Here is a 25,851-nt window from a genome sequence, read left to right on the forward strand (position 1 = left end):
AGTTGATCTCACCTACAATTCGATTACAATCAACTGGACGATGGCCAGCGAGAGGAAGAGAACGAAGGCGCATATCAGGTCGAACCGGAAGTGCGTATCCGGCTGGGCGCGGTACATTGCCTCCCGGGGCGTATTGCGGTACCACATGGTAAATGGCTTCAGCTCCGTGGGCGGTCCGAAGAAATTAAAATTGAAACATTTACGCTCTGGCGGCAGTAAATTTGATTCAATCATGGCGATGCTCTGCGTACAGACAAAAGGGGAGGAGAAATGAATAGAGGACAGAAAATAATATAGTTTGCTTCTGGTGCTTAAATTCACTTACAGTAGATATTGCTTATAAGCAAACTTCATACTAAAATGAAGTTTCGATAAGGAAAAACATAAATAAGTTGACTAAACGGACATTTTAGTCGTGTTTAGTTTTTGGGGAAATTCATTCGCATATAACAAATATCTACTGTATACAGTTTATAGCCCAAGCAATCTAAGGAAATGGTCTGCTTTGCCTTATCCAATTTACTGATATTTCCTTGCCATTTAAATTTGATTTTCCATACTACAGCCTGGGCATAAAAACCCCATTTCACCCAGTTTAGTTTACAACTCACCGCCAGTCCGATGTTCTTGACCAGCTTGGATTCGGCAATATTGGCAAAGGGTCGATCTGCCCCCCAGCACTCCACATATTTGGTCATCTTCGATGAGGGACGATTGCGTGTGACATGACCTGAAAGGGACCAATGTAAAATTAAAATTTAGTGCAATGACCATGTTTTTATCCACCTAACAAATAAGCTATCACAAATTAGTATTAAGGGATGTTTCACATTTTTTTTAACTTATTAGGAAAGTTTACGGCTTTACCAGCTTTAATCTCAACTTAAAACGTAAGCTGGAAAAAGCACAATGTAAACTAGTTTAAATGCCATTCAACATTGTGATAGTTTTTATATGAGCCCAACAGATATTCCAAATGTCTTGTCAATTTTACGATAACTTTTCGGTCCAGAAAAATCCCATTAATATTGGAAAATCTCTCCGAAATCGCTTGGATTATTACACCTGAAAAGCTGCAGAGTTTTTACCAGTCCAGCTAGTTGAGGGGTCCAGCCAGACAAGCTCATTAAAAGTCACCCATTCGCATTAAAAATGCCATCAAAGTGACTTTGCCACATGCCGTACTCAATGTCCTTGGCAAATTAAAACTCATAAACGAACACAAAACCTCATGGCTTCACGTGCAGTACCTTTAACCACCTCCCATCACCCCATCCAATCCAAAATATATACCACTAAAAGGTCCAACGAAGCCCAGCTGGCTGTCAAAGGAGCTTAATTGCCCTAGTGTCCGTGGTCCATGGCCATGGATAAAGTTTTCACAAAGGCCAATCCACAAACAAATGCAAGCCTGCGATAAATTTACGATGCAAAAGTTGCCCTGCCAGCGATAAAATTATGCATAACCTGAGCTCATTTGTGAAAGTGATTTTCAACTGTTGCGTTTTACGATGCCCTGGGTTGGAGGACAACTTACCCGCATGACTGCGGAAACTTTCTCCGCTGTGGATGGACAGCTTTCGTCCCTCAATGAAGGCTCCGGAGGAGCGGCGTCGGTCGGCGAAGGACATCAGACCTGTTGGGCAAAAAAAAAAAAAAAGAAAGAAAAAAACAAAGGAGGTGAGAAGGCGGTCACATAAATAAGAGCCTTCGGCGGCAACACCGAAGTGTTAATGCCCATTACTGGCTGTGATTGATGGCATGTGGATGAAGGTGTAAACTGTGCAGGTGAACTATTATTAAAAAAAGAAAGCCAATTAGAGGGAGCTCCCAAGCAGAAAGTACATATTTAAAGTTTAAATTTAAAGTAGATAAGTATAGAGTAAAATAGTGAACCGAAGTTTGCTGATAAATTTCCCACCTTGAACGGACAACTTTCGTCTTGATCGCTCTGGGGCTTCGGCCACCGTTAGACTATTGGTGGCGGGGGAAGTTCCTCCAGCTGGGGCGGCTGTAGTAGGCGTGACACTAGCTGGATTCGAAGATGGAGCTGGGGTTCCACTGTTAGAGATACCACTTTCCGAACCGCTCATGCTAAGCAAATCCTCGGCAGGTAGGGAAAGGGCAGTGGACTTGGCAGCGGACTCGGAAGCAGCAGAATCACCACTGCCACGATGAGCGCCATTGGCCTTGACCTCCTGACCATCTTTGTTGTCCTGATCCTTGACCATCAGGGGCTCGGTAACTGCAGTGGCCTCATCTGCCTCGTCCTCCTCCTCAGACAACTCCTTGATGGACATAGAGGCGGTAGAGGCAAGAGGAGCGTGCAAAGGAATCTCCTGGCTATTCGTAGAAGTAGGTGACATCTTTTCATCAACGACCACCGGTGGTGGATCCACAGTCACTGGGAGTAGGCTATCGGTGACATCAGCGCCCTCATTGGTGTGTTCCACTTCCTTTATCTCCTTGGTCTCCTCCGTGGGACTGGGATCATTCTGCTCAATGCACTCCACCACTCGCGGAACACTGTAGGTGTATGCCGGCTTTGGTGGCACTATGAGAAAAGATTCTACCTTGTGATCCGCCAGATAGGCATCCCGATTGCCACCCTCTCCTTGCTCAACCTCGAATTTGTCGCCCAGGAAGTCCAGAGTTTGTTTGGTGATGTGAACGCGCCTGCAGGAGAAAAGCAAACACACATGAGAAATGATGATAAATGTTTGTGTGCTGGCATACGAGGCGTATGAGCAATCTACTTTTATGCGCTATTCATAGGTTATCACCCAACAACAATTACAGAGAAATAAAATTTACTTTATGGCGTATATGTATAAAGGATGTTTTGCAAGAGTTTGAAATTAAATACATGAATATTAAATTATTTAATTAATTTTAGTTTAAAAATATCACAAAAAGTTCTTTTAAAAAATGAATTTACGTAAAGAAAGTTATCTTTTATACACCAAATTCTACATATTTATTTGCCTGAGTGTACACCCAAAACCGGGTTTATGCAAAATAATTTAGGCTGCTCCCCTGTCTATGTCTATTTATCTAAATTCGACGTAATTTTGTTTATACTTTTGGCTCGGGAAGAGCAATTCGTGCATGAAGCCTGAATTGAGGCGTCTGAGTGTTTTCCGGCTCATTGACTGTAGCATTTCAATTCAATTCGAAATAATTGAAGTCTGCGTATGTGACCGCAGGTTAGATAAAAGAAGAACATTTCAACATGTTCAGCTACCATTCATCTGAAAGACTCGACTGCGGCTTAAGTACGCGAAATGAATAAACCAAAAGAAAATTGTTTGTTTGTGAATGAATAAAAGTCAAACTGTTGAGGGCAAAGGGGGAGAGTTTTAGACTTTGGTATTTGCAAAGTAAACATACAGAATTTCTTGGTAAAAAAAACATAGCAGGGCTGTAACATTTTTTAAATTTAATTATATGAGAAAGGTTGCCTAGAGAAAATGGCTTGAGTGTAAATCGGATTTGGAATAGGAAGTGCTATTTTCTCGATAACAATGTATCTACACCACAGTTAATATTAAGTCAGTGACTTGGAATATGAATTTAATTTAAACAATACAACTTTTCATTTGAAATTCCTCAAGCTGCAGTGCTATACAAAAATTTAATTAAAAGCAAACCTTGGCAGTACGTACGAGTATAATTAATTTTAGCATATGTAAGAATTCTTCAATTGGGAATTCCTTTTTATACTAAGGGTGCCTTCTGCCTTCTGACTTCTGCCCTCCTGCACTGCAGCTCTCCTCTGACTGAACCTTTGCTTTTGGTTGTTATATAGACTTGAGCTGAAACCCGTTTAATTGGGGCTACACTGTGGCTAATTTAAATTGCCATTACGACTGCTTGACTCGCTTTGTGCTGCCACCGCCATTAGAGGCGCCTTCTCAAACCCCATTTTTATGCCACCCGCGGGCTATGCGTTTTGTTTATTTATTTTTGTTCGCCTCGCTCGTCATCGTTGTCATTCGTACAAGCATAATGGCAAACTAAGGAAAGACACTGCTAGAAAAACTTATAAACTGAATAAGAATTTCCTTAGAATGTATCTTTGTTTTGCCTTTAATTTATAAAAATAAACACATGCTCATAAAAAGATAAGCAATTAAAATTGTTAACTAAAAATATTTTTCCCCAGTGACGGGACAAACACTTACCCAGCGACACCGCCGCTTTCCATGTGGTTGGCCAATGTAACGTCGTCGCTCCAAACATCAAATTGCCACTTTCGTAGGCCAAGGACGCCGCAGAGAACGTTGCCAGTGTGGATGCCAATTCGCATGTCAACATTTATGCCGGTCGCCTCACGCACGTGTCTGCCGGAATAAACGAAGGGCAAACAATGAAAGGAGCACAAAGCAGGAGCACATTCGCAGATGTATTATTAAGGATATATATGTATTCTTATATGTGTGCTCAACTACAGGCTAGTTGGTGCCGTCGTATTAACAATTTTATGGGCCATAAAACACAAGCAGACCAGGTCGACTCTCAGCCTGATGTACGAGTATGATATGGGCGGGAATCGGTCAGCGAATAGGAACAAAACACTATTTAAAGTTACACTAAGAATAATTTGGGGCTAAAACAAAGGTAAAACAACCTAAATGCAGCTTATTTTTGTAATGATTCGTATAACTTAAAACCTTTTTAACAAATATTTTTGATAAGTTTTCTTCCATCTTATTTAGAAATAATATTTGTAATGGCTTTTTGTGAGTGTCCATCTAGTATTGCCTTTGCAGGAACTTTAGTAACACAGAAAATGGCTAGAAGGACGGCCAAGAACGAGTTCTTGAGTTATTAACGTTAACCAGGTTTTTCTTTGGCCTGAATGCCGTCGGGGTCAAATGAGCCGCATCGAAGGCCAAATCACTTGGGAGCCCTTCAGGGTTTTATTTGCTTTTGCCCTTCCTGGTCATTCGGTTAGGATATGGAGGAGCAGGATATGGATATGGCCACAAACAAGGCAAACAAGCAATCGGATTTTCGATCCGGATTTAGGACTTGTGAATTTCTGAGTGCCAAAGTTTCAGAAAACCAACAAAAAGTTACAACATTTTCTGATTGAACTGCATAATTCATGTAAATATTTTCCAAACTAAAAAGAGATAAAATCCAGTGGCTTAGCGACGAAATCCGTAGCATACAGTTTCGGGCAAGTCGCGAGCAGCATTAAAGTTTTATATTATTCTGACTTTTCGACAAGAAAGGAAATGCAATTCATAATTAAATGAATGTTTCCTTTTCTGTTGAAAACTTTTGGCATTTTCCCTGGCGGCTTGTTAGGCAGCCCGAAAGTCAACAGCATGAGTATCTTTTTGACCAAGTTTGTGGCAGGAACAAAGCCAGAGTCTGGGCCAACTTGAGGGGCATTGGCCGGGGCTAAGATTAAAGGGCCACGTCTCCGAAAAGCAGCAGCGCCACAAAGGAAGGCCAACGGAAAAAATAAACAATAGAATAAGCACAGAGTCCAATAAAAAGCATGAAAAAAGGCCAGCAAAAAGTCAAAATGAGAGGTTCCTTTTGGTCCTGCGGCCACTTGTGCATAAATTCTCGCGTGTAATAAAATGGCCTTTGTGTCGATATTGTTTATTGTATTTTATGATGTTTCTGTTCGGCATTCGTTTTCTTATTCCTTTTTTGTTTTTTGTTTTTGGTTTTTCCCATTTCGTTCGTGTGCTTTTATTGCATAATACCTTTTTAATGGGCCCCCATAAAGTCCAGGGTTTGAGGCAGTAACTCCATACGGAATATCAGTATATATCTGCCAGCAATTAAAGCCCCGAACTCTGTCACAGATGGATATAACATATCCTCTTTGGTGTCACGCGTTTAATTGCAATGCAATTTGAGATTATACGTTTTTTTCATATTTTTATTTCCTTTATTGTTGTTGTTTATTCTCTTTTCTGTCGTTGATATTCAAATGGTGAAAGACATTAATTAAGGAAACCTTTTATGAAGATGAAAAAACAATATCAATGGGGCCCCATTAAGTAAATTTTAAACTTTAATTAAGTTTTTCAAGATTTAAAACTACTCTGAATAAACACACTTAGCCATAAACCATGACAGCAAAAAACCAAACAAAGGACGCTTTTCGGCCCAGTTAACAGTGAGTGCAGCAAAGATTTCCTTCTAGCCACAAAACCAACAATCACGGTGTCAAATGGCCTTGACCAAAGGATCGAACGACTGAAAGTCAAAGGCTGGCCAGGAGCGAAAGACAAACAACTCGTACATCGTACAAACGATGACGGCTCCAATGCAAACGTTTGCATAGCCAACAGGAAGGACTGGCCCAAACCGAAACGTAGCAAAAGGGCCAAAAGCGTTAGTCGGCCAACGCAAAAGCCCACTCACCTGATGGCATCGATCATCTGCAGGCCCATGTTGACACAATTGGTTGCATGTTGGGGCCGGGAAATGGGCAGGCCGGACACGCAGTAATAACAATCCCCGAGGATCTTGATGCGAAGGCATTGGTTCTCCTGCGGGAATAAAGCAATTAATTACCATTTATACTAAGCACACATAACACACTTTCTATTAGGCTAGAATGTTTTTCATGTTTACATAACAAAATGTCATGAAAAACTCGATTAAAAATAATATTTAAAATTTATTAATCTTACCTGTGCTATTTGATCAAATCGTCCAAACAGATCGTTCAGGGTCTTCACCAAATCACTGGCCGTCAGGGAGCTTGACAGAGGAGTAAAGTTGACAATATCTGCGAAGAGAATGGTGACATTGGTGTGTCTCTGGACGTGGAGCTCATGGAACCGGGTGGCCGAGGTGGACGCCTGTCCTCCAGCTCTCTGACAGGCATCAGCCATCTTCAGCATGATGCTGCGTTTTACCTGAGAAGGAAAAGCAACCATTGGGATTATTGTTACAATAGAATTTGACCCTCTGGCATTGGATTACACTCAAAAAATAAATATTTCAAAACATATATAGACTTAAGAGAGCTGTTTATACTCAAATTATTATTTTTATTATGTACCCACCTCTGCGGCAATGTAGGCGGGAATGACGCTGAGGAGGAGCTGCTCCTGCTGCTCTCGCTCGCACTCGAGCTTCACGCGTTGCTCGATTCCCGTCCTAGTACCGTCCACGGTCCGGTTGTGCGCCGCATCCGACATGATGCGGTAGTAGAGCCCGGAAATGGATGCACTGGCCAGCATCACAATCTCCCCGAAGAGCTAAGAAATACCAACGAGAGAGAGAGAGAGAGAGAGCGGGTAAGGCACGTTCCATAAATAATGAATGTCAAACCCGGAATGGCAATTACCACGCGGCACATAGCGCATCGTTGTGTCCTTGCAGCGCGGCAAAGAACACGATGCAACCTAATTAACAAATCACGGAGCAAGGGGGAGGGGGGAGGAGTTTGGCGGATTGGCAGGAAACGGGGATTCCAACCGCAACCCATTAGTAGGAGCTGGGGGAATTGAGATTGCTTAAGAGATGAATTTCATTTGACTGTTACTTTTTTTCTTTCAACTAAATTAATATCAGCTTATCTGGATTCTTGTTCAAAGATAATTAGAATATGGATAAATAGAAATCTTGTATTTAATAGCTAAGCATTCAGTGGGCGGTCTTCTATCCCCACTTGTTTTACATTAAAATGCAAACTCCTAACATATTCTTAGTTAAGCTCCAATATGTTTGCACCACAGACATCTCACATTAATTGTGAACCCTGATCCGCGGTAATTCCCATTTTGCTCCGCACTCGTTAGAATGGTAATCGCCAATCATATGAAAACTAATCCAATTGCTGGTGTGTGGCCAACACAAATGGAACTCGGCTTTGTGGAGAATGCAAATGAATGGAGGGACTTACCATTGGCAAATTGGGCGCGTAGTCCGGGCTCGAGCCGATCCGGTAAACGATGTGGATGGCGGTCATGAATAGGGCCAGTACCACGGAAACGGGCCATGAAATGGGCAGCATCGAGTGGATGCACTGCAATGGGGCAACGCGTGAGTATTATAATCCTGTGGATGAGTAGGATTGCAGTGGTCTTACCAGGAACAGGGCGTACATGGGCAGGGGAGCCAGTTCATCCCCCGTGATGGCCGCAATTGTGCCCAGCGAAAAGGTGGTGACGATGGCGAAGGCCAAGGCGGCAGCTGGTGAGCTCAGCACAGCCGGAAACTGCAGAGCCGTCAGAATGGATCCCGAGATTAGAGCCGCCAGCACAAGCAGTAAAGTCTGCACCAGGAGCTGTGGATTTTATATATGAACAGAGAGAACAATTTCTTAATGGAAAATCACTTTTAAGTTTGAAAATTTTGTACTTCTTGGTACTTTACTTATTACGAAACCGTAACAGATTCAATATTTTACGAAAATTAACTGAAATATCAACTTCTTTATTCATTTTTATTTCTGTGTAAGAGCTGGGTTACCTATTTGCAGCAACATAAGAGCGGTAGGTGCTCACCTGGTCGTAAACGATGCCAATTATTATGGACACAACACATGCCAGCAGTGAAGTTAACAGCCCCGATCTGAAGAGTGACTTGCGGAGCCTCTGGCGGTAGCGGGTGTATAAATCGTTTAAATGGATGTCCTCAGCTGCAAAAGTGAACAGAAGTTGGGTGTATTAGCATCCATTAGGTAATCATATCCTTGAAATATGAAGAGCTAGAAGGTAAGTATCCTAGAAAAATGTGAATTACTAGGAGTTTCGCTTAGTATTTAAATTTATCAACTTATCAAAGCTTCCAACTTTTAAAACAAAGACTTAACAATTAATTACCGTAATTAAGTCCCCAACTTCTTCATAACTTTATTAAGATTCGCATAAATCTATTATCATAATTGGTTTATCTTGAGTTAAAGTTCAGCAGCCTCCTGGCTATGCCAGGATTCGTACGTGATGGGCACCTACTCGAAGAGACTTAATTGACCGCCCACTGAATGAATGCCGCTTGTCTGGCATTTAAATTTGACATTTAACACTGGCATACATTTCACAGACGCTCACGCAAAGAAATTGTATACTTTGCCAGGAGACCACCTCCAGTTCATTTCACCTTCATATCCATTCAATTTCACAGACAATTGTCTTTGAAAAGCAACTTAATTGAGCTGTCAGGGGCCACATACAAATGGAATCAAATATCACCATTGGGTAAATTAACAGTCTCCTCTGAAGGTGATTCACAAGTAAATTAATCGATATGCAAGTTACAATAAAGAAATATTTTCATGGCAGAAATAAAAGCCGAACTTTAATCGTTTATTTGTGGAGATTTTGTGGAGCTTTAAATCCTGCCTGCCAGTTGGAAAAACTGAAATTTGTACGTATATCAACATTTGCAAAGCTGCAATTAAGGGAAAAATAGTATCAACACACGCTCCACGTTTTCATAAATCAACAGGCAAACAAACACACACACACACACACACAGTCGGTCATAAAAGTATTGCTACACGCACTTAAATTTCACTCAACATCCAAATTAGCATATTGAGCTTTGGGCTTTGTTGATATTTTCTTTTACATTTTTTTTTTTTCTGTACAATTTGTAAATCGATATGCACAGATTTATGGCTCGCTAATTGACCGGGGGCATTTAAAGTGTTTGATTTATTTATGGCCGCAGACATGCCAGATAAGCCAAGCCCAGAGTGGATATTTGGCAACAGATTAGACTGTTTTCAATGTGGTCAATCTATTTATAGACTTGATTTTTTGTCTGCCAGCTGAATTGATTTTTTCCTCTTCACACAGGGCCCCATTTATCAGTTTCAACAAGCCGTTCCGATAAATCAATATATGGCCGGTCTAAGAGTACTTAATGAAAAGTAATGATGACAAGTCTGAGTGGTGGGGTCAATTAGACCCAAATATGTCTTCTTAATTAATGAGAGACAATCCCGCAAATTGTGCGTGCAATCACAATGTTTACACATCCCAAAAGGGTGGCTCCTTTTTCAGAAGGGGTGTTTGGGTTTTCTTTAACCTAATTTGCTTTTTAAGCAGCTTAACCCCTGTTATTTAATATTAAGAACCATAAAAGTGTTATTATTAGAAATTAATTATTAAAATCAAGTGCTTCGGTCACGTTTGATTGAAACTTTTGCAATGTTATATGCGATTTAACAGTAAAGAGGCAAAGCCATAAATCATAACCGGAAGTGCGGGCAATAAATCGCTTAAGCTGAATCAGGAACACATAATTTCTTTAGATAAGCTGGCTTTATCCTTCAGAAAAGCTTAAAATCGGTTACATAAATATAAGTTTATACCTTTCGGCATTATATTTATTGCAATACTTTTTTTTTAACCAAAAGCTTAACCCATAAATAGGCTTTGAAAACTGAAAAAGCGCTAAAGATCCATTAATATTTATAAGTAGGTGCTAAAGTATAAAATATTTATTACAACTGCTGGGCGGGTTATAAAAATGGAAACCACATTTAACCGCCTCGTCGACATAGCATTAAGCTTAGGATTCTAGCATTTGCTGCATAAGGTCTAAGTGAAAAATTCAGGGAAAGCCACAGGCACGGGAAAATAAGTCGAGAGGCAAACACCAGAGGACAGCGACACATACAACCACTATGTTATATGGGGAATGGAGCTGCCTTCACTTGTTTATTCTCTGCAATCAAACAGAAATTCTTTTGACACGAACCGAGATGCTGAGACTGTAAGCGTGTGTGTCTGTGTTTTTATAAGCGCCAGCACTGCAGAGTGACAGATGCTCTTGTGTGTGTGTGTAAGCGTTTGGATGTGGCTGTGCGTGTATTAGGGTGGACTGATTTGTTGCCAAAGAACTAAATAATCTAGAGAAATTGAGGACATTTTTATCTAGAAACATAGTAAAAGTGGATTTATAGGATATTTGCAAATAAAACTGCTTAAAAATGCGTTCCTAAAATATATTTTTAAGCTAGAAAATGCTGCAAGACTAAATGAAAGAAGTATTTTGGTATTAAAAGAGATATTCTTTTCTAGATTTCATTCTTACCAAGTCCACACTACAGTTTTCCATCCAATCAAATCGAATCACCCTATCTGTTCGTTGGCTCATAAAAAATAAAGCGGCCAAAGTGAAACAGTTGCAGACAACCTAGACGAAGACACGACAGCAAACAGCGACATTGCCGAAGCTTTTGGCATAGATTTTATTTCATCCTTAAGCTGAAACGCTGAAATCCACAACGTTTGCCCCCCTCCCATACGATTAAGTATGTGCGGACACATTGTCAAGGCATCCTGGCAAGCCATTGAGAAGGGGAGGGGGAGGGGGGCTGGCGATTAGGGAGATTGAGTTCGTTGCTAACGAATTTTCATGTGGGCTGTCATCACATTAAAGATGCAGAGCAGTCCTTGAACAGAAGCCCAAGATGGCTTAAATCCATGCCTCGGGTTAAGCTATTGGGTAACCGGCTTAGTGGTGAAGCTGTTCCTCGAAACTGCATCCCACAGCCACAAGGGCAACGCAATTTAGTAGGAGAACGAATTAGATTCAAGTGAGTGTAAAAAATTCGATACATTTTTTTTTTTTATAAAAATTTACGCTCGAATTACTTTAATAACTTTAGAGCAAGGCAAGTTCGATGATTTATATAAACGTAATCTGTAAATATCTCTATAACTTCTAATTTTGTATTTTTAATGTGTTGGTAACTCAATTTATTTATCAAATATAAATTTCTGCCACGTGCTTTTGCTTTAGAGAATAATCTAAAATTCTCACCGCTAGAATAGCTTTACTCGTTATCTATTTTTTAGCTGCCTGCAACTCCATTATCAGTTACAATTAAAAATTAAACAATTTATAGCTCTCAATTGAACATTTAAGTGATTTATGTTTTGTGGTTTTGACAGTTTTTCCATAACTCTTAATTGAAATTGCATAGAGTTCTGCACAAACGCATGTGTATTTGTATTTGCAGCTTTGCTTAAACTTTAAATACCTGTTGGATTTTATGGTTTCGTTATTTATTTTATCTCTGGCTCGTTAGCTCCTGCCAGTTTTCATTTACTGGGCCAAACGTATGCCCCCAACTTTTGTATTGAAATTTTTCAAATACTTTAATGTTTTAAGTCAGCCTGGAAGTATGCAACACCATTTGCCAGTGGCAATGGAGATACGAAAAATATTGCACATACGACCCGTCGGCCCATGCCGACAACATAAAATGCAACAAAATGCAAGCTGCAAATGCCGCACATGCCTGACAGCCGACCAAACCAAGCCACTCCAAGTTGCAACCGCCACCTGCTGCAACATTGTAAATTACATCCTTCGGGCTGAGACAGGAATTACAAGCTTTTTGCGCTGAATCGTGGGCCGCATGGCAAGCAGATGGCAGACACCAAGGCACATGGTAGCATAGTCTAGTAGCATGTCCTTGTCAAGGATTTGAAAGTTGGCGATTTTAGCGCGTAGCCTTGAAGTGGATTCCGAGTGGAGCCACATTTTGTGGGGCTTAGTCGGGCGATCTACTCGATGGGCGTTTTGTTTGCATTCACTTTGATTTTATAGCCCATTCAATACGAAGATGTATTCGAGGAGCTTTTATGTTTATCTGAAAACAACCATTCGCACATGTTAAGAGTGGCAATTTATCGGGGTGATGTGGGTCAAATGTTTTCACCCTATACCCGCTTGTAAAACATGTTTTTAGTACATTATGATTTCGGATATTCAACAGTTTTCTAACCTGCAAACGAGAGAGTTCCCTCATCTTTGCCTCCATTTACTTTACTTTGAGATGTGCCTAAAGGTAGAGTTTAAAAATACATTTAATTTCTATTAAATCCTTCTATTTAAACCCTTCTAGGCCACTCCATTAAATAAAATAATTTCTATTTCTTGTGTTCAGGAAATGGATCTAGTTAATGATGGCATAGTTTCATCTTATTTCCATTACCGTAAGCAGCAGATACATCAACTTCTCTGACAGGAATCATCAACACCTAGCTCGGAAAAAATAATAGTCCTCCGGGCAGAACAAAAAGAAGCCACATCCGAACAAATTGGTGACAATACAACAACGGAAACGGAAACAATGCGAATGCCCGTAGCCACCGCTTTTGCTAATGGCAAAAACTGAAAGGATAAAGCCTGGAATGGCTGGGAAAAAAGAAGAGAGAGCATATCCTGGCAGCGCATTAATCAAGGTGCAGTCAATGCGAACAGAGCCGTTGGCCATGCGGTGGCGAAAAAAAGGAAGCCAAATTGGCAACAGACGCTTAAAGGTAATAGACGTGCCAACGAAGCCGACCCGTTGGGGCACGTATACTCCGTATCCTCGTAGTTCTACTGGCAAAGAAGAACGCAGCTGCTTATTTGGTTTTCTGTGCGTGTCGCTGGCACGATGCTCGTAAATAATGTCATGGCTAAGACAAAAGCCATAGCCAGTCGCAACTCAACAGTCTGCCGTTGACATCGAGAACTTATTTTCCAGCCAGCTCTTTTAGCTATCCCGTGCCCATTTGCTTGGGTTGATACTTTTTCTAGAGGGTAATCACAGCGATTCTGGGTATATTGCAAGAACGTTATAACATACATTTGGTTTTCTTTTGTAGAAAAATATACTCAAAACTCTTAGTTTTTTCTAAAATCTTTACCACTTGTAGTTTTAAGTAAGCCTCAAATATTTTCAAATACCTCACTAAGTACCAGGTATCCTTTAGCTTAAGTAATGTGACTTCTTTTGTCATGTGTGTTGTGGCTTCTTGTTACCTTTATTTCGGTTCTAAGGCACGCAAGCCAATCAACTATAAGACCCAACACGCTTAAGCTTTCAATTTCTGTTATGGCCAAATAGTATGTGAAGTCCCTTAAGTTACCTTTGGACCGACCCTCTTTTGGGTTCTAAACCAAAAGGTTACAAGCCAGCAGTTAAACTATTTTTAGAAAAAGGTAATAAACATTAAAAATGTTTTTCAAGAAAATAATCGATTACAGAAAAGTTTATTAAAGATGTGTAAAAAAAGGGGTTAATAATACATTTCTCTTTAGAATCTTATCAGAGCTAGCTTGTTGGTAAAATACATTTAAATCACATTATTCCACCCGCAAAAGTCGTCTAGATGTCAACCGCTGAACCCATAAACCACTTAACTTGCAAATCGATTATGAAAAATCTTCTGTTGACATGACTTGAATATTGAATTTAGCGCATATCGCTATCAATTTGCTATTAAACGATGATTTCTTTTAGCTATGCAAAGTGAATTTTCTCCAGGAAGGAGTCCACAAATCTGGATCTAGATTCGTAATGTGCATATTTTAGCAATAAAACGCTGGCATTGCTGTGGGCGCATATTCACTGTCAAAGTAATTTGCATACATCTTTTTGTTGGTTGCTATTTTCGCTTGGCTTTATCTTTGGGGGCCAATTTCGCGAAATGGGAAAAACGTGGAGAATTTCCTAAGGGGGGGGTTACTCCGTTGTCACCTTCAACCTCAGCATGCAAATTTCACATGGGTTCTATTGTTGTTGGGGATATATTTTGTCTTGTGTTGAGTGGCATAAATCTCATATCGGTTGAGCCTCAGAAGCACACTCTCACACATGATGATGAATGCCAACTCATAAACAGATGGTCGAGAAGCAATGCTGAGGAGTGGTGGTCGCATAATAAGCCAGACACCACCAGCAAAATGCAGATTCATCGCCAGATACAGATACAAAAACCCAGAAGCTGCTATGACATTTCTTGGTGGGAGGTGTGTGCACCGGAATTCTCATTTCGCATGCAAGTTGCATTCATTTGAATTTCTATTTGTCTGACTCGCTACGCTGGTGACAGACTTTTTTTTTTGCTTTCAACAGGATTATGAAGCACGTGGCACATGTCTACGCTGTTCTGGAATTTTTAATAAAAGTGAGAAGGGTAATGGCATTTTTACAACCTCTACGATTTCTGAGATTCGATTTTATGGCCACCAATTTATCTTTAGGCAAACATAATAAAACATGAAAACAACCGACCATAATTATTGTTCACATAGTGCGAGGGTTAAACTTTTTGGTGCTTTATTGCTTAACCCACTAACCACCGAAATTGGTTTGTTTATCTTGCATTGAGCCACTCTCTCCCTCACAGTCGAATCAATTTACAACTTTTCAGTCAATCACAAACCAATCAGAGTGCAAAATATGAGCGCAATCACATCAAGCCAATTGTGTGGCTCGTTTTAGTACACTTAGATATGCACTTAGAGAAAATCAAGTAAACTTTAGTGTTAATCGAAAAACTTTCACTTTTTGTTGGTATATAAAAAACAGATAATTCATCACCATACAAATATTAAGATAAGAAATTTGGAATAAACATCACATAACCCATGGAAAGTCTTTTTCTCAGTGCAGGTACGAGGGCCCACTGGGGACGTTTTGGTGGCCTGGACGGCGCCATCAAGAGCCAGCCAGGCGGCGTTCAACTGGCAGCTGAATAAACAGCATCAACAACAACAACAACAACTGCAGGGGAACGAAGCTGGGGGAATGGGTGTTCGAGGGAGGGTATGGGACCATGCTGAATGCCGTTTCATCGACACTTTTTCATTGAATTCAATTAAAAGCGAAATTGAAAATTGAAATTCAATTAAGATGCTATAAATACGCCAGATGGGGTGTTAGGGTGTCAAACGAGGGCAGCAGCAAGGAGGATACAGGATACAGGATACTGTAAAAGCATTCTCGGATAGAAAGGTCTCCTCATGCCAATGATGATAGATGAGCTTGCCAATGGCTGGTGGCAGGGGATGAAAGAGATTCGTATTGGTCCTGGTCCTGGTCCTGCCATCGATCGATTTATTGGCAAGAGGAGGACTCTTTAACGAGCCTTATGATATGTGACATTGCCTTTTTTTTTTTCTCTATTTTAACTTACTCCTCTGTCTGGTCTTTCTTTCACTGACGTTTAATGGGCCATCAACACGTTGCTTACCCAATTTGATATCGGGGTATTAATGACAAATAAATTGATGCTGTAATCAATCAAAATTGAAGCTACCATATGGTTCAGCAAGATAATGAAGTCTGGGAAAACAATACACTGATCTGATTAGCCTCATTAGGAAACCACATGGTAATAATGTCATTTCAAAGAAATATTGTCTTTCAGGGGTATACTCTATTTGAGTTTGCTTTGATTTTGATAAAGGTTAATTGACAGTTTTTAAGTCTTAATTTAACATATTTACCAGTACTGATACTTCTCTATAACTCCAGCAAGCAGAAGCCTCTTTAATTACCCATTTAAGCAGAGCTACTTTAAGAGTTTCCTTTCTCTAAACAAGCCAAAACTCCTTTATTTGCCAATCGATTGGAAGCATCATTTTTTAGACGGCTGCTGCTTTCAATTAACGTTTTAAGCAAAAAAAAATAAAAAAAAGCGAAGAAGAAAGGCAGCCATTTGGCTTTATTCAGTGGTGGATGTGCAAAAAAGGCCAAGGGACTTTGTCCAACTTTCTGCTAAAGCTAAAGTTTCTCGGCCAGAGTCGAGGTCGTTTGAAACTTTGTGGGAAAAGATGGACTGCAGTGACCTAAAACAAGAGGAGATGCAACGATTGTGTTTCACCAGCTGATGGGTTTTGTATATAATCATTAAGAGCTTCAACTTTAAGAAGTTTTCAAGTTTAACAGAGTTGAGATTTATTTGTCAAAGATGAGGGATTTTTTATAGAAAATTTATAGCAACGAATATTTTTTTTTTGAATGCAATTTTTAAGAAAGCTGATCAGACGAAAGTTTTGCTTTTGTCTCTCCCTGACATCTGGATGCATTATAATTTCGTTCTACACCTTATTTTTTGGTTTCCTCAACGCTGGCACCGCTGTCGATGAAGTTATATACACGAAAAGTAAGTTCGAAAAGGCAATAAAAAGAAGTTTTAAATAAATCAAGTTTCCCATCAAATGACAGCATTCAAAACTGATGTATATGCAAAATGGTTTAATGTATTTCATATAGCTCTGATGATTGCGGCGGCAGTTATCCTGCTGATTACTGTGATGACGGTGAGCCACAAGTCCTCTTATTGATTGTCATTAAAATCTTAACTATTTTTAGAAATATTTAGAAGTGGTTTTCGTATGGATGGCAATGTTTGCAATACACATTATAGCATACTATATCATCTTCAATGCACTGATAAATGTTCGCAATCCCTTCCTCAAAGGCGCCCTATCTGCAACCGTGTATGTCTTGGTGAATCTCGTGACCCTAGGTAAGCTCTATTTATTATTATAATGTCCTTTAGCCCTTATGAGTAACTGTAAAAGTTTGTTTAGGCTTAGATTTGTATTGCATAATCAAGGTCTATTCATATTATTACGTTAAGAAGCATCCAGAGGAATTCAACCCGCCGTGTGTTAACAAATGATACTGCTTGGTACCGAAACCAACTCATTCTTTAAATTAAAATAATATCAAAATGTATTTTTCATGTAATTAATGGCCTTTCGATCTGTGCACTTTAAGACATGTGTTCAGCAAGTTAGTGAATGTCAAAGCGTGCATAACGTGCTGGCTGTGCTAATATGGCAGACTCAATTTTCTTTATAATTTCATTAGCATCTTGATGAGAACTGAAAACGATTCCACGCGTGCCTGACACACACAAGCACCCATCGGGCGGGAAATTCTAGGCTAATGCTAATGAGGCCATAATACAAATTGCTTAAATTGAAATTATGCAAAAAAGTTAATACTCCCCCCCCATATCAGAGTCATGAGGATATGCCGCCAAATGAGATGTAGGCAATTTCGTTTAAGTTTGCCACCAACATCTGGCCAAGCAATCAAACAAATTTTTTCCCAAAACTTCAGCAATGTTCATAAATTGTGTATACGCCGTGTGTTCAACAGAAAACAATTGGACTTCTGGGAATACCTTAAAAAAAGTTGACTTAATAGAGACTAGTTAATTTTGCATTTCTTGTCAAAACATCTTAAAGTATGATTCTGGCCAAAAAATGCTGCTTCTGTTTGTCTCTGCAAATGGGCTGTATAATGATTGCAATTTTCGAAATATTTTTGTCTGGCATGAATATTGACTATATATTCTTTCTGTTTAATAGTAAATAAAGAGTAAATAATAAATTCTTGTAATAATTCTAACATTTTAACAGACACTTATAAACGAGAAGTCCAATATAAATTCCCAGGTAACATACAAAATGAATTAATTCATTTATTTAGCATTTATTTTGGCTATCTAGAAGCAGTGCTCTTTACTTCCCTACAACTGGTCACTGATTTATTGACCATCGTGGCATCGGTTTTGCTACTTTTCGCTATAATAACGGTGAGTCTTACTTTATAACAAATGTCAGTTATTAAAAGTACACTTATTTAGCAATATTTTTGGCTGTTTTGGGCAACTCTGTCCCTTCAAGTCGTTCAGGGCGTATATCTTATTTTATTCAGTATAATTTCAGCTTCAATCGGATCAAATTTAATCGTAAATATCAGCTTTTGGCATAATATAACCTATTGGATATACGTGCTTATCTGGCTGGGTGAGAAATATGAAATATTTTTTTTAATTCTTTAAATATTTTCTTTGTTTCAGCTTTAACAGCATATTTTTTGTACATCATTTTTTCGTGCTATCGACAGCTTAAGGAAAGAGAGAGAGAAACTGAGAATGTAAATAACTTATAGGTAAATCTTAGCAAAATAAAATTAAAAGAAATCTAAATTTCATTTTTACGTAAAACACAATTTTTATAACTGCCTCTGGTTTTACCGTCAAATTTACAAAAAAATGTAAAAAAACGAAAAACTAAAATTAAGTTTGTAAAATGTTTCTAGCCAAAAAATGTTGCTTTTGTATAAAATTGCGAACTGGCTGCATTATTATAGCACTGTTCACTCTATTCCTGGGTATCTTATACTTAGCGGAGTTCTATCGTTAGATTATATAAAATATATATCTTTGGTTGGCATTAAATTTTCTATATTGCAGGCTTAGTCGATGAAAATGACTATAAGGATGATTCTTGTAAGCTGTTCTATATTATCAATTCTTTAAATTCATGTTTTACCTTGTTTTTCAGATTGGTATAACGTTATGATCGGAGCCACGCATTTGCTTGCCGGTTTTTCTTTGTTTTATTATTTGCTGAGGGCAAGTTTAAAAAGCTAACTCAGGGATAGCCTATAAATAATTTAACATTTTTAGGCTAATTGCTACGCCATGGGGATATACCTATTTAATGAGTTATTTAACGCAATTTACCTGATTCTTTATGCCTGGATAAGTACTGCTCAGGAGACAAATCCGTACATAAACTACGGTCAGACTTACTGTATTTTATTCTGGATTATAACAGGCACACTTTTTGGTGAGATCAGAAAAATCGTTGAGAAGCATCGATTTTACTTATAAAGCTTTGCTTTTAGTGATTACAATATACTTCATTTATGTTGCCACTTCACTCTGTTTGACAAGCAAACGCAATGCAGAAAATCTGCAGTGAAAAGGGAAAGCCGGATTCGTATAGTCCAAGATATAGTCCCCAAAAGTTGATTTCAAAAATATATCACATTTGCAGAGTGAAACTTGTCAAGTAACCAGGCAATAACTTTAATAAATTTTCATATAATTTTGAAAAATTATTTTGTTACGATGATATTATTTACGGTAGTTTCTTACATTATAGTATTTGGGATACAAGGAATGCATCCCAAAGCTGATGAGGAGCGCTTTTCTTTGGGTAAATTAATAAAATAATGAATATTTATATTACAGCCATCAAAATACATACAAAATACTTTAAACAGCTGAAGGAGGATTACAGTTTCCTGTTTGCGGAAATTGTTCAAAAGTAAGAAATGTTCGGTCTGGTTTGGGTTTTGCTTGCCATTCTGCCGATGAATTTGCAGTGGCTAGTGTTGAGCAAGTTGAAGTCTTTAAAAATTCACATATGGAATGCATACCAAAAACTTACAAATTAGTTCGTAAGTTTAAAAATAAAACAACTTAATCTATAGTGTTTATAGTTTATATAATTAACAGGCTATATAACTAACTTTTGCTGCTTTTGGTCGCCAGAAACGGGATGTGCGGTAATTATTGGCAGGCGTTATTATGGTAAAGACGATCTGTACTGCCAGATCTGCAAGGATTATTGTCTTGGAACGAAACAATTAGGTGCTGATAATGACAGAAGTTATAAGATCTCTGCATTTGGATACTTAATTGCGATGGCTTTGGTCGTACTCTGGATGTGTCCAAGGGAACTCAAATGAGTTATATTAGCAGACTGTGGTTAAGTATACTAGTCTTAGTTATAGTCTAATCCAAAAAGGAAAAAGTTGATTTGAAAAATATATTAAATTTGCCAGAGTAAAACTTGTCAATAACCAGACAATAACCTAAATAAATTAGATATTTTCATTGATTTGCAATGATATTATCTGCGGTAGTTCTTTGCATTACCTTTGGGATACAAGGAATGCATACCAAAACTGATAAGGACCGCTTTTCTGTAGGTAAATTAAAAAAAATAATGAATGTTCATATTACAGCCATAAAAAGACATATTTTCTTTATACAGCTGAAGGAGGATTACACTTTCCTGTTTGCGGAAATTGTTCAAAAGTAAGAAATTTTCAGTCTGGCTTGGGTTTCGCTTGCCATTCTGCAGATAATTCTGCCGTGACTGATGTTGGGCTAATTGACGTTAATAAAAAACCAGGACTAGAATGCCTACCAAGCGCTTACCAATTAGTTCGTAAGTTTAAAAATAAAACAATTTAACCCATAATGGTTAACAAGTATTGTACATTATATAATTAATAGGCGATATAGAAAACTTTTGCTGCTTTTGGTCGCCAGAAACGGGATGTGCGGTAATTATTGGCAGGCGTTACTATGATAAAAAGAGACTCTACTGCATGGTCTGCAAGGATTTTTGTCTTGGATCGAGAAACTTTGCTGATGATAAGAACGGAAGTTATAAGATCTCTGCATTTGGATACTTAATTGCGATGGCTTTGTTCGTTCTCTGGATGGGTCCAAGGGAACCCAATTGAGTTATATTAGCAGACTGTGGTTAAGTAAAGTATAGCTGTATTTGTTGTATATTTGAAAAATATATTAAATTTGCCAGAGTGAAACTTGTCAAGTAGCCAGACTATAACTTTACAAAATTTTCATTTAATTTTGCAAAATTATTTTGTTACGATGATATTATTTACGGTAGTTGTTTACGTTACCTTTGGGATACAAGGAATGCATCTCAAAGCTGAATCGGATCCCTTTTCTGTAGGTAAATTAATAAAATAATGAATATTCATATTACAGCCATCAAAATACATACAAAATACTTTAATCAGCTGAAGGAGGATTACAGTTTCCTGTTTGCGGAAATTGTTCAAGAGTAAGAAATGATCATGCAGGTTTGGGCTTCGCTTGCCATTCTGCAGATGAATCTGCAGTGTCTAAAGTTTGGCTAATTGACGTTAATAAAAAGTCAGAACTAGAATGCCTACCAAGCGCTTACAAATTAGATCGTAAGTTTAAAAATAAAACAATTTAACCAATATTTTTAAAGAGGTATTCCACGTTATATAATTAACAGGCCATATAAACCATTTTTGCTGCTTTTGGTCGCCAGAAACGGGATGCACAGAAGTTATTGGTAGGCTTTACTATGATAAAAGGAATCTGTACTGTCAAGTCTGCAAGGAATATTGTCTTGGATCGAAAAACTTTTTTGATGATAAGGACGGAAGTTATAAGAACTCGGCCTTTGGATGCTTAATTGCGATGGCTTTGGTCGTACTTTGGATGTGTCATAGAGAACACAATTGAGTAATACTAGCAGACTATGGATAAACTTTTATTGAATTATAATTGTTTGTAAATTGAAATAAAAGTTTCCTAAAACGTACAACTGAATGGCACCTACGTACACAAAGATATAACTCTCAAAGTTTTTGAAATTTCCGTAAATAAAAAATGTTAATCCTTCTTTTACTTTTAATTTTGGTTCAGGGAAGCAGCATTACCAATAATAGTAGGCATATCTTATTTATATTTTAATAAATTAAGCTTCATCTTAGATATTTATTTATTTTAAGACTTTGACTGTGGTGTTTGTCTGACATTACAAAATAGCCACCGCAATCAAACGGGTTATCAGTGTCATTATGAGGATGATACAGCAGTTCGAGCCAAATTTGTATCTAATGAGAATAAGTTTCAGGATTGCGTACCAAATAATTTTGAAATAACTCGTAAGTCTGCCATGGAATCTAATGATAATATATAACCATTCGTGAATGTTAAATCTATAATTTTAGGGGATATAAAAGAATTTTGTTGCTTTTGGTCACCGGAATCGGGCTGTTCTGTACTTGCTAGTCGTAAAACTTTTCCCAGACGTGTCTGTGATCTGTGCCGAGAGTTTTGCACTTCTCCGCAGGATAATGTTGATGACACTAGCTCAAAGGATAAGAATACAGGAGACATCTTGTCTTTACTTCTTCTGTTCTTCACAATTTTTGTTTATTAAGAGCAGTTATGGGATATGTGAACCTAAAACTATTCAAGAAATCTCAACATCTTCGAGTTACGTAAGTTGACTTTGACACTGCTTTCAAAATATTAATAAAAATATTCCTTGAATTATACTATAATGAGAATGAAAAGATCGCTTTACCTCTTAGTTTTCCTAATACAGCACATATATTCTTTGGGACACGGTTCGTGTAAGTACTTTAACCTTGAGAAATTTCAACATTCCTTTTATCTATATATCTTAGCGGGTAATGATACATATGACTGTGGAGACTGCTCGGGTATTGTTAACGATAATGGCAAAGTCACAGGATCCTATTGTCACGAATCGGACCGAAAATCGCTTTTGAAAAACAGATGTCTCTATGAAAGTGCGTTCCCGAAATGCATGCCGAAATGCTACGAAGTAAAATGTATGTAAGAACTGAAAGATAACATTTTTATAACCAACTCTAACCGTTTAGATCCCATTAAAGAGTATTGCTGTTTTTGGTCACCGAAAGTGGGTTGCGCGATATTGGTGAACGAGAAGTATTATAATGATAAAGATATTTGCGAACGTTGCAGATGTCGTTGTGAAAGGAATAGGGAGTCAGGAAAAAACTCATTATCTGCACAAAAATACATAATATCGCTTTCGATTATTATTGGTATTAAATTAAAAAAAGGAATTTAAAATTCCATTAAAATGTTGAGTATTATTCAAAGCAGAACTTGACTTTTGACTTTTGACTTTTCTAAGTTAACCCACTTAACAGATACAAGTTAATCAAAAATGAATAGTTAAAGTAACTGTTTTTTGTCATCATTATTACTGTTATCATTATGAACTGTGCCCGGAGTAGGGTAAATTTAATTAAAACAACAAACGCGCATTGGCCCAAAGAAAGCAGCCGTCAGTGGAAATTGGAAGTGGAAGTGGAAGTGGAAATGGCAATGGGAAGAGCCTGATGTTATCGTGACAAGCCCAAATTAAGTAGCGCACGGGGTTACATCAGCCAGTCAGGGGATAGAATTTAAGGGGCAGGGGCTTGGCCAGGATTCGGGGTTGGGCAATTCAATTTAAAGACCAAACCAAGGCAACCAGCGAATATGGCCCTGAGCTGGTCAAAAGATGAATGGCAACCGAGCCCGAGGCTCATTTAATAGACCAACACCGAAACCAAAAATTAAAATTTACAGGCGACATTGAGTAAGTTAAAACCTTTAAAACGCATTTTAAAGGGAAGAATAAAATATTTGTTTTTATTAAATTTTTCCTGCTCTCCTGCTTTTTTCTTTGACACCAAAAAGTAGGCAATAATTTGTGAAATAAGTGTCGAAGGATGTTCATACATACATTCGAATTAAGTAATGAAAACTTCTCTTTAGCACTGAAATGCGAATATCTTCCTCACAGCAGTTACTTTTTTCAAGGCTCCACTGTACACAGAAATGTTCCCTTTGTGAAACTAATTTGATTTGAAGAAGCTTTTCCCACTCAAGGATTAACAAAGATTTTCACACTCACCCGTGGTTCCATTCTCCTGCTCGCTCAAATCGGCCAAAGATGCCGAAAGGGCCTCCGTCATCTTAGCCGCCGATGACGTCATCGTCTTGGTCTGCATTGCATTTCCGTCGGCTTTAACAATCAGATTCGTTGCACTTGTGCCATTTTCCGTTTTCGCAGAATCCCCATTGTGATTTACCATGGCGAAAAACGTTTGGGCGGAAAACTAGTGGCACTCCTCCTCCTTACAGCCGCCAGCTGCGCGTCCTGATTGCCTCACCCTGGCCCAAAGTATCCGTGATTTCTGCTCTTGGGGATCCAACACTTGTTGCCAACTTCCTTCCTTCCTTGCGGAAATGGAGAAAACTAACTGAAGCGAAACGTAACGGAAAATCGAGAGTGAGTAGAGGTTTAGTTTCAGAGATTTCCATTTGTAAAGTAATTGTGTTTTTATTAAGTGCCATTTATTATAAAAAATGGTTAGTTTTTCAATATGTTTTTATGTTTTAGTATAGAAAATCCCAAAAATAATCATAACACAGTACCCTAGATTTTACTTTACCATCTGATTTTCATCTTAGTTGCTTACTTTACCGTTGGCAAACTAAAATCAAAAGGAAACTCAAGATGTAACAAGTGACAGCTTCGAACTTATTGTTTAGTTTGATTCTCTTAAATGTTGCTTTAGACCCAGCATTTTCCTAAAGCATTTTCACATCGCTTTCCTCGGCAGTTGTTTGTACAAAGCACAACGTATGTGCCTCTGTATGTAAATATGTTTTGCTTTTGTGGGCTTCGCTTGAAAGTGTCTATGCAGCAATTAGAAAAGTTACCAACCAACACACTTGAGAACGAAACAAAAGTAACTTTTTCTGTGAAACAGCCTGAGAAGATAACATTACACTAAAAAGAAAATAAAGAAAGTAATTTCACAAAAATGCGTAGAAGTTAAATTAAGCTTCTAGCAATTACTTCTAATTAAATGGTGATTACGAAGTAGAGTAAAAAATTCTTTAATTATCCAAAAATGTATTTGATTTTTCCTAAAAGAAGTTAATATATTTTGAACTTTCTATTAGTTAAGCTTAGGAAACTTTCTAGTTTAAAGCTTGGCAAAATTTAAGAAGAATATTTGTAAGTCTTCATATCTCTGTGAAATAAATGTCAGTATGTCAAGCTGAGACTCGGTTGAAGTTCTCGCATATCCTTAAGGCATGCGACATGCGACACCCTCCGTTCGTCCTTTGCCTTTTTCCCATTGACGGCGACCGAGAAAAAGTTTATTCTGCTTTTGTCAAGCTACCGAACTAACTACACTTTGGCGCCAACGTTGTTCATTCAAGTTCCTAAAAGTTTTTGCTACGGTTGCATCTTTGGGCCAAGTTAAATTGTGTCCGTTTAATTTGAAGTGGGAGTCAACATAAATAAACTTCGGTTCGAGGAAATCGAGTACTGAACTCAGTCAAAACAGAAACTAAATTGAATTAACTCTCAGAATTTACCCTTCAATAAATACAGCGAGACTTCTTAAATATCTGTTTTCTTTCAATAGAAATCACTTACAAATATCAAAGTGTTAGCAGAGTATTATGGTAAACAAACGTTGGAAATTATTTATTATTATTGCACTTTGAAATTGTGTTTATGGAAAGTGAAGATTTATTTTAAAGCTATGAGAAAGTCCAGACTTACAGAGGGGGAAAGTCTTATTTCGATTTCTGTAGGAAATCTGTGAAAATAAATAGCTAAAAATGGATTTCAAAAAAGACAGAAAATCTAAAAATATAACTATAACGTTTAGGACTT

At 38.1% G+C, this 25,851-nt stretch overlaps 5 protein-coding genes across 15 annotated transcripts in view; 4 read left to right on the forward strand and 1 right to left on the reverse strand.

Annotated features, from left to right (window-relative positions):
* The window catches only part of LOC108107887 (adenylate cyclase type 2), a 37,843-nt gene that overhangs the window by 2,982 nt on the left and 9,010 nt on the right, over window positions 1–25,851 (reverse strand). For 2 of the 4 annotated variants that reach the window (XM_017215677.1, XM_017215679.1), the window contains exons 2-13: window positions 24,067–24,415; window positions 8,490–8,623; window positions 8,072–8,269; window positions 7,886–8,008; window positions 7,044–7,238; window positions 6,666–6,893; window positions 6,394–6,521; window positions 4,185–4,343; window positions 1,922–2,676; window positions 1,538–1,636; window positions 612–730; window positions 17–243 (exon numbers count right to left, since the gene is read on the reverse strand). In XM_017215677.1, coding sequence (XP_017071166.1) covers window positions 17–243; window positions 612–730; window positions 1,538–1,636; window positions 1,922–2,676; window positions 4,185–4,343; window positions 6,394–6,521; window positions 6,666–6,893; window positions 7,044–7,238; window positions 7,886–8,008; window positions 8,072–8,269; window positions 8,490–8,623; window positions 24,067–24,247 — 2,546 coding nt within the window. In that variant the 5' untranslated portion in view covers window positions 24,248–24,415. Of the gene's footprint in view, window positions 1–12; window positions 244–611; window positions 731–1,537; window positions 1,637–1,921; window positions 2,677–4,184; window positions 4,344–6,393; window positions 6,522–6,665; window positions 6,894–7,043; window positions 7,239–7,885; window positions 8,009–8,071; window positions 8,270–8,489; window positions 8,624–24,066; window positions 24,416–25,851 lie in introns of all 4 variants that reach the window. The other 2 variants (XM_017215678.1, XM_017215680.1) reach the window with 2 other exon arrangements.
* Window positions 15,474–17,464, forward strand: LOC108107890. Of its 3 annotated transcripts, none has more exons than XM_017215685.2 (4): window positions 15,474–16,886; window positions 16,949–17,043; window positions 17,096–17,252; window positions 17,308–17,464. In XM_017215685.2, exons 1-4 carry the CDS (start codon window positions 16,742–16,744, stop codon window positions 17,406–17,408), a joined length of 498 nt encoding a protein of 165 aa, XP_017071174.1. In that variant the 5' UTR covers window positions 15,474–16,741; the 3' UTR covers window positions 17,409–17,464. The 3 variants fall into 3 exon arrangements, with proteins under 3 accessions (XP_017071174.1, XP_017071175.1, XP_017071176.1); XM_017215686.2 differs by having other exon boundaries at window positions 17,317–17,464; XM_017215687.2 differs by having other exon boundaries at window positions 16,781–17,043.
* On the forward strand, window positions 17,687–19,253 carry LOC108107889. Of its 3 annotated transcripts, XM_017215682.1 has the most exons (7): window positions 17,687–18,104; window positions 18,157–18,192; window positions 18,247–18,332; window positions 18,384–18,546; window positions 18,600–18,691; window positions 18,996–19,031; window positions 19,087–19,145. In XM_017215682.1, the coding sequence occupies exons 1-5, from the start codon at window positions 17,984–17,986 to the stop codon at window positions 18,689–18,691; spliced, it is 498 nt and encodes a 165-aa protein (XP_017071171.1). In that variant the 5' UTR covers window positions 17,687–17,983; the 3' UTR covers window positions 18,996–19,031; window positions 19,087–19,145. The 3 variants fall into 3 exon arrangements, with proteins under 3 accessions (XP_017071171.1, XP_017071172.1, XP_017071173.1); XM_017215683.1 differs by lacking the exon at window positions 18,996–19,031 and having other exon boundaries at window positions 19,087–19,185; XM_017215684.1 differs by lacking the exons at window positions 17,687–18,104; window positions 18,157–18,192; window positions 18,247–18,332; window positions 18,384–18,546; window positions 18,600–18,691 and adding an exon at window positions 18,832–18,940 and having other exon boundaries at window positions 19,087–19,253.
* Window positions 19,533–21,925, forward strand: LOC108107892. 3 transcript variants are annotated; one of them, XR_001772453.1, is made up of 6 exons: window positions 19,533–19,746; window positions 19,814–19,990; window positions 20,049–20,524; window positions 20,590–20,766; window positions 20,835–21,303; window positions 21,371–21,480. XR_001772453.1 is itself a non-coding variant. In XM_017215688.2 (3 exons), exons 1-3 carry the CDS (start codon window positions 21,219–21,221, stop codon window positions 21,846–21,848), a joined length of 495 nt encoding a protein of 164 aa, XP_017071177.1. In that variant the 5' UTR covers window positions 20,786–21,218; the 3' UTR covers window positions 21,849–21,925. The 3 variants fall into 3 exon arrangements, 1 of the variants encoding a protein (XP_017071177.1); XR_001772454.1 differs by having other exon boundaries at window positions 20,835–21,299; window positions 21,371–21,454; XM_017215688.2 differs by lacking the exons at window positions 19,533–19,746; window positions 19,814–19,990; window positions 20,049–20,524; window positions 20,590–20,766 and adding an exon at window positions 21,616–21,925 and having other exon boundaries at window positions 20,786–21,303; window positions 21,371–21,547.
* LOC108107893 lies at window positions 22,640–23,263 on the forward strand. Of its 2 annotated transcripts, none has more exons than XM_017215690.1 (3): window positions 22,640–22,747; window positions 22,802–22,969; window positions 23,021–23,263. In XM_017215690.1, exons 1-3 carry the CDS (start codon window positions 22,675–22,677, stop codon window positions 23,230–23,232), a joined length of 453 nt encoding a protein of 150 aa, XP_017071179.1. In that variant the 5' UTR covers window positions 22,640–22,674; the 3' UTR covers window positions 23,233–23,263. The 2 variants fall into 2 exon arrangements, with proteins under 2 accessions (XP_017071179.1, XP_017071180.1); XM_017215691.1 differs by having other exon boundaries at window positions 22,802–22,962; window positions 23,021–23,131.

The sequence above is a fragment of the Drosophila eugracilis genome, unplaced genomic scaffold (genome assembly GCF_018153835.1).
Source record: "Drosophila eugracilis isolate 14026-0451.02 unplaced genomic scaffold, ASM1815383v1 contig_2088, whole genome shotgun sequence".
In the NCBI taxonomy this organism is placed as follows: domain Eukaryota; kingdom Metazoa; phylum Arthropoda; class Insecta; order Diptera; family Drosophilidae; genus Drosophila; species Drosophila eugracilis.